At 33.5% G+C, this 13,107-nt stretch overlaps 1 protein-coding gene across 3 annotated transcripts; it reads left to right on the top strand.

Moving 5' to 3' along the window:
• The first annotated feature begins 8,586 nt into the window (after positions 1 to 8,586).
• LOC129306646 (F-box/kelch-repeat protein At1g30090-like) lies at positions 8,587 to 12,613 on the top strand. Of its 3 annotated transcripts, XR_008592241.1 has the most exons (4): positions 8,587 to 8,927; positions 9,257 to 10,556; positions 10,690 to 10,811; positions 11,837 to 12,613. XR_008592241.1 is itself a non-coding variant. In XM_054947334.1 (3 exons), the coding sequence occupies exons 2-3, from the start codon at positions 9,609 to 9,611 to the stop codon at positions 10,708 to 10,710; spliced, it is 969 nt and encodes a 322-aa protein (XP_054803309.1). In that variant the 5' UTR covers positions 8,587 to 8,927; positions 9,257 to 9,608; the 3' UTR covers positions 10,711 to 12,613. The 3 variants fall into 3 exon arrangements, 2 of the variants coding, with proteins under 2 accessions (XP_054803309.1, XP_054803308.1); XM_054947334.1 differs by having other exon boundaries at positions 10,690 to 12,613; XM_054947333.1 differs by having other exon boundaries at positions 8,601 to 8,927; positions 9,257 to 10,811.
• The last annotated feature ends 494 nt before the right edge of the window (positions 12,614 to 13,107 follow it).

The following is a 13,107-nucleotide window of genomic DNA, read 5'->3' as shown; positions in this document are numbered from 1 at the left end:
GCAGATTGCAAAACTCTCTACTTGCTTGCATTTTTATTCTCTCATATTTTGGTTTCCCTTCCATTTCCGTCCCGGTCTCATCGATGATTAATTGCTTCTCTCTGCTTTTAAATATCCTTCTCCCTCTCTCAATATATATTATGCCCTTGTGTATGATGAACTCACTCCTAACATAGTATAAAACAAGAAGATAAATAATACAAGAGAATGGTTACTCTCAAAGCTCAAAAAAATCTAGAATAGTCAGTTATTATTATAAGCTAGCTTTACGTAATTAACTTTTTAGATTGCTAGAATACAGTAACATGCATCAGAGCTGCAAACTTTTTTATGCTCTAGCTTCTTGTTTCACACAAAAGTGGCTTCATTCCGTTTAAGACCGAGTTAACAAATATCCAATTATAAACTTTCAGCACCATCAAATGTCGAACCCTATTGGTGTTACTTTAGAAAATTGCAAGCACTTAAGGACGACCCCAGACGATTTATCCATTAGAGAGAAGTTAATTAGTCACAAATGAAGTGTATTATGAACAAGTTGTAGTGTAGACCCTCTGCGCAAGAGGGAGAGCCAATGTTTGGTAGCCTCTCGCCATCATCGACCAGCTTGTTTCCAAAGTCATGCACAGATCAGACAAAAGGGGCATTATGAGCTAGATTGTATATATACTAGTGCGAGTATCTAATAAGATATAACATGATACAGTGATATAAAAAATTTTTAAAATTTTAAAATACAAGTGGGAGAATATTTATAATATATATTTTAATATTTTATGATATAGGTATAGGTACTTTAATTTTTAAACAAGAATTTTTTAAGTAATACAATGATATTTACAACCATCAATCAAAATATTAAGTATTTTTTTTAAATTTTTTAATGATATAATAAAAAATTATTAATAAAAATTATAATATAAAATGTTAGAATATAAAATACATATAATGAAGTGTTCTATAAATATCATATCTGATACTGATACATTTACATTTTTAAAGCATCGGTGCTTCATAAATTATGAGTCATTGGGTTTTAACTTGCTCGAACCTCGATACACCAAAATGGATAATACACAATTGAGTTAACCAATGCATGCTTTCTATTCTATTCTCGTATATATATGTTTCACCTGCCCAACATCCTTTAAACCCATTCTGTGTGAGTACGGCATCGTGGGACAAATAATGCAACCCACTTGCCTTCCACAATTATGACTTCTCAGCCTCTCAAGTCTCTCTGATTGATTTGAATGGATGTGACAAACCGCAAAAAAAGCCTCTATATTTGCAGACAAATGACGATGCCACTTTCCCCTCTATTACGCTTCTATCCCAAAACCATATAGATTCCCAATCAGGGTTTTCTTTACAGACTTTTTTCTCAAGCTTCTCTTTCTTCTCTTCTTCGAACACTCAGACTTGTGAAGCATATTCGAGCCATCGATTTTGGTAACCACTAGTTAGTCGGATAAGAGTTATTAAGTTTATTAGTTTCTCTGATTTCAGTTTGTTTAGTCATAGATGGTTGATCCATCGGTTGGTCTTATTGCAAACGGTCAAGTGTAACAATTTGAAGTGCGGCTAGTTGAATGACATGGAGTAGCAACAATTCTAGTTTGTTAAATAGGAAGAAAAATTCTTAGATAGGCCAGTACACCACATTATTTATAATTTGTCTAATAAAAATATAATATTTTAATTGTATTAAATATAAATTGATTTTGATATTAATGATAACAGTGAGAGAAAAAATAAGAAATTAAATTTTTATTTTTTTATAAAAATACATCAGTTAAAAAAATGTCACACAAAATTCTATTAATTATTTGGAGTATTTTAATTGAATAGACTATAAATAATATGGTAAACTAGGTCTACTTTTTGTTTCGCCAATAATATCTCAGTGAGCTTAGCTTACACGCAATCGATTCTTTCTTGATGCACATGATGATACAATTGGAAGATCACGTGGGAAAAACGCACTATGCGACTTAATAAACGCTTCCAAGTTTCCATCTTTCAAGATCATCCATTATTGTTCTGTAGAATTCTACCATTTCCTCCTCATCTCCAATGTGCATAATGTGTGGATATTGGGAATAATGCAACTAACGTGGTTCATATTAATTTTACTTGGATTTTCATAGGAATAATTTTTATTCCAAGGGAAAAAGTATACTTTATCTCTTCAAGGTCTAGGCTTGAATACATAATTTGATATGTGAATTATAAATTAGAGAACAATAAACATCACTTTCTTTAACGCCTTGAATTAAAATGATAACATATGAACAAAGTTATTATAAGATGTCACATGCACATGGCCTCCTATATTTCCATCTCCATGCTAATCTACTGTCAGCTTGGAAGGATTCAACAAGGATTGCAGGGACAAAATAGCATCTTGAAATCAATATTTTCTTAACTGATCTTTCAAAGATAAAGCCTCTCAAATGTTCATAATCAAAACTATCCCTTTCAACGAGATGAAGTTCCCATTATTATTAGTATACTAGTTAGCGCTTATGAGACTATACCAATAAAAGTTAAATTATGATAGGATTTACCCATGTGCTTTGAACCCCTAAAACATGTCTAGACACCTGTAGGCACATTCATATCATCCGTGAATGGCAACATGAGCTATTCATTAATCCTTGTATCAACTAGTCTAGTCTATATATGATGAACTGTTATTTTATATTCAACGAGAGGACTATTTTGTTGATTGAAAGGAAAAAGAATGTGAAATATTAAATTAATGACCTTGAGAAAAGAAAAAGTTCTCATAAGCTAGATAAATTATTTTTAATGAATGGCCTGAAGGGATACAACAAACCATAAAATGATAAAAGGTCTAAACAATTGCGTGAAATTCCCTATAACTGATTTTTTGGACCTAATAAGGAGCCACCAGTTGGTTTAATCTTCAATTTCCGTGGAAGAAACATGTTTTCCATAGTGGAAAGTATGGTGAGACCTCTTTCTCCTTTTTTGTCTTTTGATTCCCTTTTTTTTTTTCCATCTTTCTTTGCGCTCTCATGATTTCTCTTTGAAACTGAAGCTCTTCCGAACTTTTTCACTGTGCTTGCATTCTGGGGCTCTACTAATACTTTATGCATACACCAAATGAACCCAACAAAAATACGAGAGAATCAGATTTCCGGGAGAGTTTGTCTGCAGTAGAAATGTGAAAAAAAGAGATACGAAGGGAAGGGATTTGGGTTGAGATATTGTGTTTGGCTTGCACATGGTGTGCAAACATGCGACGACAAGTTTGAGGTGGTTGGTTATTCAATTCTGTCTCCAAAGACGAGCGACTTTTACGACGTGGTGGAAACTCAGCCTATTTTTTCAATTAATCTAGGAGTTCATTATTGCTAATTTATTGTATTTATGATTAGAATCAGATTGCAGTATATATGTCCTTTCCTTCATCGTGCCTTCATTTTTGGAAAAGCGTGTGTGTGTGATAGAGATAACCTTCATTTAAAGTTTGCACGTAATTCCTAAGTTGAAGTATATGTAGTTCTTCTCCAACTAATTCACAGAGTCTCGCGAGTTGCTTTAAGAGAATTCTTTTGCCTTTTCCACCCCTTGGTCAAGCATTATCATTCGAAGGCATTTTTATTGTCCTGGTACATGAACCAGACTTGCTGTCTTGAGAATTGTGAGAGCATGTTCAGAATAAATTTAGGTGCATGTCCAAAGTCTTATAAGATAGTGGGTGCGACGTCGTAATCATGGCATGCATTTATACAATATGGATGCAGAACCAAAATGTATGAAGTAGGTAAGAGAAAATTAAAAAGAGAATATGTAAAAAAATAAAATAAAAGAGTAAAACACAATAAGTATATACCCGCTTCAAAGAACAAAATAACATCGCTAATAGAGGTACTTGGAGAAAATAGATAAGAAAGCAATAGCAAAAACTGCTTTTCAGCTAAAAATAAAATAATATCTAATCTTTCATTTGTAAATGCGCTTTGTGCAAAAAGGAGAGGTGATGTTGACACCAAAACCAAACATTGTGAGTCAAGGGCTTTATGCAGCACAGCATAAATGGCAGACACAACAAAAACCACAGAAAGCCATTCCCTTCTGATCATGTCCCCATCCACCGGCCTCCATAGTTCAAAAAGTTAAACAGTGTCATCCACTGATCATCACTAAAGTCATGTTTTATTACATCTAATAAACTATTACTTTCACATACTACCCTGTAGTATTTCATAACCCTGTAGTATTTCATAATCAAGTCAGTCTTCTTTTTCTTCTTTAACAAATTGAATCTATATCATGAACTTTCTGGTATTCTGATCTTTCAGTACTATATATCAATCACCGATGCACAAATTACAGTACTTTTTTTGTTGTTTTGGATTACAAATATTCTAAGAAGCATTTTAGAATTATGTACGTAAGATTATCATTCTCGTTCGTCACTCGTCCAGCTATTCGTGTGTGTGTAATAGTTACCCAGGGGGGGCTCAATTTAAATTTCATGCGAGACATGGACTTCAAAACATGTATAGTTTAAACAAAAGTATTGCTACTTAAGGATTGGAATATATACTCTTGGGAAAATATTCTGTTCTTTACTAAGGGTGGCAACATAAACATAATATAGTAATCAAATACTGGTTTTAGAGTCGTTTACGTCAATAGAAACATCGAGTGAGATAGAACTGAAGCTAGACTACTATATATTGTATGTATGCAATACATATACCAAAATTAATGAGTTTTAATTGCCTGATAGAACTTTTAACCTTTAAACGTTGGCCTTGGGGCTTAATCTTTGATGTATATTGTATATCTGCTTAATTATTTTATTTTTTCTGATGATTACAGTAAGAAATATAATCTCGAAGCAATCGATCCCGAGAAAAATCTTGAGCACTTGATGGGACTGAGCTGCAGCATGCAGGACAATTGGAGTTATTTTTGTAGGTCTGTGTGTACGTGTGGCCGAACGTGAAAGGCAACAAATAATTGCACTGATTTGGAGCTTTTTGGTAATTAGAAGAAGGGCTATCTCTTAATTAATAATTTGTTCGTCAAAACCATGTATAAATTTACAAAAAAAAAATTGTTAGTTTCTGGGCAATATCTGAATAACGATATCATTGAAAAGGGAACTAGCTCCATTTTCAGCTTAGTGACATAAAAGTACCAACACTTAGAAATTGGCTCAGTTCGATAATCACAATGTGTGGTCGTGTCTTATAACTCTACTGTGGCTAAAGGTTGTCATTTCGTATATTCATTTTGCGGATACGGAAGGCAAAGCAATCAAGAGGCTTAGTGGGTGTGTGTGTGTGTGTTCATTTGCGTGAAAGTTAAAGCAAGTTCAAGATATATATTATGTACCGATGAACAACTCAAAAATGTTGCTAATGGGTCAATGGTATATACTTTTGAAATTTCTGAATCCTCATGGAATTTGAATCCAAAGAGTTTGGTATAATATCACCTTCGTAGTTTTCACTTTAAATAAAAAAAATCGATTACCTCTCAGTTCTCATATTTGTCAAAACGTATAACTAACTTAATAGGTATTGGCCGTTGAATTTGAGATGTAAGTACAGTTGAATCTTATCCCGTGAAAACCCACCAATCTCAATCTTTTAATGTTTACATACTTAAAATTTTCCATTTACCTTGAAGTCATGGCTTCAAGTTCGTGCTTGCATATTTTTATTTATTTATATCTTGGTCGGATATTTTTTATTTAATTTAGCAACTGAAATTGGAAAGCCGAGTCAGAACTCGTGGTTGAGGATTAGGTTCGCAACACCCAGTGGACTATTGGACCAATCAAATAAGGCCCGTTTGTTTTTGGGTCATTAGACCCATTAAATTTTGGGCCAAATTCATTGGATCTATTAGTTGAATGAGACAACTTTTCGATTTCTTTAACTCCTTGACCCAATGCGACATCCAATACCACATCGGTGCCCAATAAACTCACGGCTGGAGGTGACGTCAGGCCCAACATTTGGGGAATCAATTTCACCACTTGAGGGGACTGCGGATTATTATATGAAAAAATTATATATAGGTCCCATAAAATAAATTTATTTATAAATAAATTTTATAAAATTTAAAAATCATAATTAAGTCCTTTGGGATTGAGTGTTATTTGAAATTGAAATAAAAAGACAATAATACTCATATTAAACATATATATATATATATATATATATTATATCAATGAAATAATTTATAACTATGGCTTTAATTTTTTATAATTATAAGTTTATATATCAAATAATTAAACTAATTATTTTAACTATTAAATATATGAAGTTACAATTATAAAAATTTAAAATTATAGTTATAAATTACTAATAAAGTAGTTGTAAATAATTAATATTAGATTTTGTTAATAGCATATGATTATTTAATTATTAATATGTGAATTTATAGTTATAAAAAGTTAAAATTATAATTATAAATTTCTAATAAAATAATTATAAATTAATTATTTGATTGATGTAACATATGTTTGATAAAAGTGTTATTATCTTTGCAGCCTAATTTTAAATTCTTAAGGGATCTGGTCATGGTTTTTGAATTTTGTGAGATTTATTAGTAAATAAGTTTGTTTCACAAGACCTATACATAATTTTTTCCTATTAGATTAAACTTACACTCATTATACACCATCATTTTCAAAATTTTGATGGGATGTTGGATTGAAATAAAAAAAAAAATCTTACAAGCGAAAAAATTCATGCAAAATGAGTTCAGTAGAAGCCATATGTGAAATATCGTAAATTTTTACCTCAAATTGTCAACATTTTATTTAATAATTGGTTCGTGATGTTTAGTGGTGTAATGTGCTTGTCATTCCACAGATGTATTACTATTTTTTTTTTTTTTTAATGATGCGATGCAACAACAGGAATGCTTGAAAGCTTAGCTGAAACTTAAAAGGCACATTACAAATACAATCAATACGGTGACATGACCCTGTTTTTTTGGATTGATAATGAAATTAAAAAAAATCCAATCCAACAGTGGATTTTTTAGTTGTTGTCACTTTAATTGCACTTTTAATTATTGGATGCAATCCGACTAAAGATATTTCGAGATCGCTGCTTCAATTGAACAAGATTAAGAAACTTTAATGGAAAGGAACCAAAAAAGCGCAAATAAGAAACAAGAGAGAAGAAATTTTATAATTATAAAAATATTGAAAGAAATATTCAAAATTACAGGTTTGAGAATTGAGGGACGCTAGATGATTAAAAAGTCGGCCAATAATCATTTACCAATAATTCAAATCCTTTGCCTCATTGCTATACTTATTTCTTATTTGATTAGGATAAAATACACCCACACGTATCCCAAAATGACTTGCGTTATTTTTGATAGCTTAAAAACTCCATAGTTGCTTATATTTTGTATACTAATTATGATGTATAATGCGCGGTGTGTCACAACCTGTGGCCAGAAAGAGAACAACTTGCAAGAATAAAGTGTTTTTGGAGATATTTAGAACAATGTAAAGAATTTTAAGAGAGTTCAAGATATTCAAAAAAAATTTAGTATGTTTCAAAATATTTTAGAAGCATTTAAAACAGTTTAAAAATATTTAAAACTTATAGATAAATGTGGAGATGTTTAAAATATTCTAATATATTTTAGGATATTTTAAAATATTTCACACACATATCTTGAAAATAGTCATTAAAAATATCCTTGTAAATATCTATATACATTTCTGTAAATATTTTTATAAAATATTTGGAAAATGAATGAACATCATAGGATTGGAGTCATACTTACTATTTATAAAAGATGCGAGAAAATTTTAAAATAAAGAGAAAGTTTATAAGCACCTCTCACCCTTCATTTGTAATAATAAAACAAAACAATAAATAATAAAGCTCTCAAATTCTTAAATTTAAATTTTTTATTCTTTCATGAGTTCTAAATATTTTGATTTCTTTGTTTATATTTTAAAGATTTGGTCGACTTAATAAAGATGAAGAGATTAATCAAGTTAAAGCTGACATATAAAAAAAAAGGAGCTCCAATAATAAAGAGATTGATCAACACATTAAAAAAAAAAAGGAGCTTCAATACCGTGACAATGATACTCTAGTTTTTTGTGAAAGGCACAAATATTTGAGAATAAAGCGTTAAATAAAAACATTTACGAGAAATAATTGAACAAATGTAAATCGAGAGACGAATCTAGATTGTCAACACATAAATCTAAAGAAAATGCCAATTTTGTCAAGGCTCAGGAGCAGATGTTACAGGGGAAAAAACTATTTCTTTACAACTATAGCGATGGTGGTCCCATTTCCGATCGAATCGAAAAAGCACATGGAATCCAACTATTCATTCCTCACCAGAATTTGCTTGTTTTGTTCCTCAAGCTTCTGTCTAGTTCATGATAAGCTCTTTTCCCATAATTCCCATTTATCCTTGATTATCTACTAATTATGTTAATTTGCTTTAATTACACGTTTAAGTACTTCATCTTTTTTAGCCTGTCATCTTCCTTCTCAGATCTTAAGCGATGAAATAAAGAAAATGAATGAATAATGTATAGTGGCTGCGGTCTGAATTCGCAGCGCGTGTAGCCACGGGCAGCACTTGAACAGTTGAATTGTGGGACTTTTAATTTTTATATACGAAAGCGTGCCATGGCTAACCCAAAAGCGCGTGGCTTTGCATGAATCTGAGTACCGGCGTCCTTGTGTAGTTGTGTTAGCTACAGAATAATCAAATCTTTCATTGATAGGAAAGAATAATGATATTGATACTCGTCACCGCCTCCTCCTGTATATGTATGCAAAACTAGTCTTGAATCTCATCTCATCTCAAGACTCGAAGTCCGTCACCCCCGTCTTCGAATCTATCTGTGCTCAATCAGTTATCAGTTCGACAGTTTCTTGCCTGTAAGCTCCTTGCTTCATTCACCTCAATTCATTTTCCTTTCTAATTTTTTTTTAATTTCCCTACGTATTGGTGTGGCTTTATTGTCACTGGAAACATGCAATTTCTGGACTGCCTTTCTTTTAATGATCAATCCCCAAAGCCTGCTATAGAAACTTCAATAGGCTTTGGCTTTTATTTATTTTTTTTCCCCTCGTTCGCTTGTTTATTTTCACTATATAGCTGAGATTTTGAACTGATTAAACTGTTCTTTCCTAGGATTTTGTGAATTTGCTATCTGCAAATTGCAACTCTATATCTACTGCTACAACTTTTTGCTTTTGATTCCCAGGTTAAAATCTTCATTAGCTCAAGTGGTGATGGGGCTGCTGGCTTTTGATACAATATCTCTTGTTTGAGTTTCGTGGGGGATGTTTGAGAAGGGGAATTTTCTGCGAGTTGCATTCTACCAGCATTTAGATTATATTTGAGGGAGAATTCGTTCCTTTCTTCATGCTAGTATATGATTTGGGACTCTACGACAAATCTGACTGAATCAATTTAACAGAACTTGGATAGACTCTTCCTACTGGATTAAAAATTGGGTATAGTTTTAGAACATAATATATATCATAAATTTCATGCTTGAGAAAGTATTATCTTAGTGTCTCTCAACGGTTCAAGTATCTTCTCCTGAAAGAAAGATGCAGCGTGTAAGATTGTCATCTCAACAGGTGCCAGTGCACAAGCTTGGGGATCCTCAAGTGACACTATCCCCAAAGTTTAGACTAGCTGTGGCCCAATCTTCTCTGTCTAATTCTTCACGAGAGTTAGATTTGTCTGTTATAGGAGAACCCCTAATTCCAGGCCTTCCTGATGATGTTGCGCTTAACTGTCTTGTCCGCCTTCCTGTAGAGAGTCACTCTGCTTGTAGAGCTGTCTGCAAAAAGTGGCATCTTCTATTTGGTAGTAAAGAGAAGTTTTTTACTCACAGGAAGCAATTGGGATTGAAAGACCCTTGGCTTTTTGTCTGTGCCTACCACAAATGCACTGGAAAAATCACGTGGCAGGCTCTTGACCTTACCCACTTTTCTTGGCACACTATACCTTCAATGCCTTGTAAGGATAAGGTTTGTCCCCATGGTTTTAGGTGTATCTCAATTCCTCATGAGGGCACTTTGTTTGTATGTGGCGGTATGGTCTCTGATGTGGATTGTCCTCTTGACCTGGCGTTGAAATATGAGGTGCAGAAAAATCGTTGGACTTTCATGAATCGGATGATTACTGCTAGGTCATTTTTTGCAAGTGCAGTGATTGATGGGATGATTTACGTAGCAGGGGGAAACAGCACTGATCTTTTTGAGCTTGATTCTGCTGAGGTTTTGGACCCTCACAATGGTAATTGGTACTCTATTGCCAGCATGGGAACAAATATGGCATCTTACGATGCTGCAGTTCTTAATGGAAAGCTTCTCGTGACAGAGGGTTGGTTATGGCCTTTTTATGTCTCTCCTAGGGGGCAGGTCTACGATCCAAGAGCTAATAACTGGGAAAATATGGCTGTTGGACTTAGAGAAGGATGGACTGGATCAAGTGTGGTGCTTTATGGGCACTTATTTGTTGTTTCAGAGCTTGAAAGAATGAAGCTTAAGGTATATGACATGGAAAACGATACTTGGGAAGCCATAGAAGGCCCCCCTTTGCCTGAGCAAATATGCAAACCTTTTGCTGTGAATGCTTGTGATTGCCATATTTATGTCGTGGGTAAAAATCTTCACATTGCAGTTGGTCGTATCTCAAGACTGAAACCAGAAGAAAGTTGTTCGAAAAAACGGGGCTTCAGTGTTCAATGGAATGTAATTGATGCGCCAGAAAGTTTGTCTTATTTAACTCCTTCAAGCTCTCAGGTTCTGTTTGCTTAGCTTTCCATTGTTTTCCAACGTTGTACTGCAAGTGTTGTTGAAGAGAAATTTATATATAAATGGCAAAGGTCTGAAAGTTGAGGTGGTAGAGTAAGAACATGCTTTTAGCTGGTATTGACATGTAGTATTGTTAAAATTGTTAGTGCATTAATCTCTTTCACCTTGATGAATGTTCTCGGTAGCATGATTGTGAACCACTTATTGTTCCACTTGGCTGCAAACTCTGCTCCCAAGGTTCTAATTACTGTGATTGGAATCTCAAACTGTGCAAAATACCATGCGGAGAAACCCTTCTGTGTTAATTCAAGCCATGAAACCTGTGTTAATTTATACAGTCCTCGTAAACTGATTTGCAATTCAGGCAAGAAAATCAAATTGCTTGATGATTGATGTTTTTAATTATGGCCATGATGTATAAATTATTTTCGTTTTTTGTTGCCAGTGGTGAATGATTCAAATACATAAAAGATGCCCGTTGTTCACCTGCCCATTTTTCATGGCTATACACATATACAAATTAAATATGTATATACCATTTATGGACCATTTATTGTTTCATGTTGTTTAAAGATTGCATGCAATCTGTGTTGCATATGCAAGCCTACTCTCTTGTCCTTCTCTTTACTTGTCATGCTGCTCTATTTCATGTTATACAATAGCTAAATGAAAATTATGCTGTATAAAAGGCTCAAACTCAAAGCTGATTGGAATTATAGACCATATTGACATTGCAAGTTATGATTTGTCTAGGATCCAAGCAACTCTTGCATTTGAAAGTTTAGAAGTAAATATCTTTTATGGTTTCCCCTTAATTAACTGAGCACCACCTGCATGTTCAAATCCCTTTGCTCATGGCTATTTACCACATTTTCCTTAGACCTAGAGAAGATTCTTCTGAGGTGGCCTAAACTCGGGAAACATCACACTATATTTTTCACTATGTATTGAACCTTAATAACCTCTGTTAACCACAAAAGTAATTTAGCAGCTATCCGAATTGACTCTTGTAGGCAAACATATATTATTGTGTGGTTTACTTGGGTGGCATCCTTCTGGAAATTCTACAGCCTGATTGATATTCATGGCGGGGTAGGCATCTGAGGTGAATCTATGGAATTATGTAAATGTTGTTCCTGTTGCCCACATTGGCTAGATGCTGTTTGAGGGATGGCTTATGCCTAACATTGTGGATTTGCGGTGCCATACTGTGTTTCAACAATTGATTCAAGACTTCATTTTTTTTTTATTGAAAGGCATGAGGATTGCGAGAGAATATGAAATTCTGTCATCTGAGTGGCTTCCTATAAACCTTGTTATAAATATTTGAAAGGTATACAGTGAACGTACTAGAAGTGCTTCAGTTGAAGAAATATTTTGCTTGAATGGGCAGCCAAAGCAGATGCAGAAGTGGGTGTGGCAAATTATGAAGTGGTTTAGCCGTTGAAATGAGTTTTTCTTTTCCATTGCGGAAGATAGGGTAGTCATGAATGGATGAGAAAAGATTGAGACTCTAAATTAATTATTTGATGATAGTGAAGTTTCAGTTGTGGGGGAGATTTATTTGCTTGAATGTCACTCCTCTGAGAGGAGAGGTCCCATTGTCCTTTTCAGAAGGAAAATTTTTGACCTTTTGAAATGATGTCAATCAGTTCATTTGCTAGTTGCCTAAGTCTGGCTTCCTAATGGCCAACGAACCGATCAATTATTATTTTTATTTTAATTCGCGTGTATTTGGATGATTGATCTGGATATAATATATGCTGGTTTTAAGGAGCATTTTAGTTCAATTATTTTAAACTAGATTAGATTGTATAATATAAAAATATAAGGAATATTTGTACAATTTCAACGAAGACTTGGGTATGATTCATCAATAACAAAATGAACGAAAATAATAACATAATATATATAATTTTATTAAAAATCCATTGTTGTTTGTAAAAAATATATACCTGCTATATTCATAAATTTATCATCTCTTGATCCAAAAATTTGATAATAACAGTATAAAAATTGTAAAATTGCGTTACACACACGCGCGAGATAACGTTGGCACTTTGCATGCAAACAGACAGGGAATTGTAAGGATTGATGAGAGATGCTTTGAACCCCACTGACGGTGACACACATTTCCTTCTCAGGTCACAAGTATTGGATCTGGAAGGTTGAGATGATATTTTGTCGGCTTCACAAAATCCTATTCACCATTGGGGCCACTTGGTAGAAATGTATTCCCTCGTCTTTTATATTTAGGGAGGAAACCGGGGCGGGGGGTGGGCGG

This window comes from Prosopis cineraria, unplaced genomic scaffold (genome assembly GCF_029017545.1).
Source record: "Prosopis cineraria cultivar Desert tree isolate PC_DT_omini unplaced genomic scaffold, ASM2901754v1 PC3, whole genome shotgun sequence".
NCBI lineage: Eukaryota > Viridiplantae > Streptophyta > Magnoliopsida > Fabales > Fabaceae > Prosopis > Prosopis cineraria.
The sequence above is the reverse complement of the archived record's forward strand: the minus strand, read 5'-3'. Positions and strand labels throughout refer to the sequence as shown.

Excerpts from the sequence above, each read along its gene's own strand:
- LOC129306646 (XM_054947333.1), top strand. The coding sequence starts at position 9,609 with ATGCAGCGTGTAAGATTGTCATCTCAACAGGTGCCAGTGCACAAGCTT. Across the intron at positions 10,812-11,836 it reads TAACTCCTTCAAGCTCTCAG|GCAAACATATATTATTGTGT; the intron begins GTTCTGTTTGCT and ends TGACTCTTGTAG.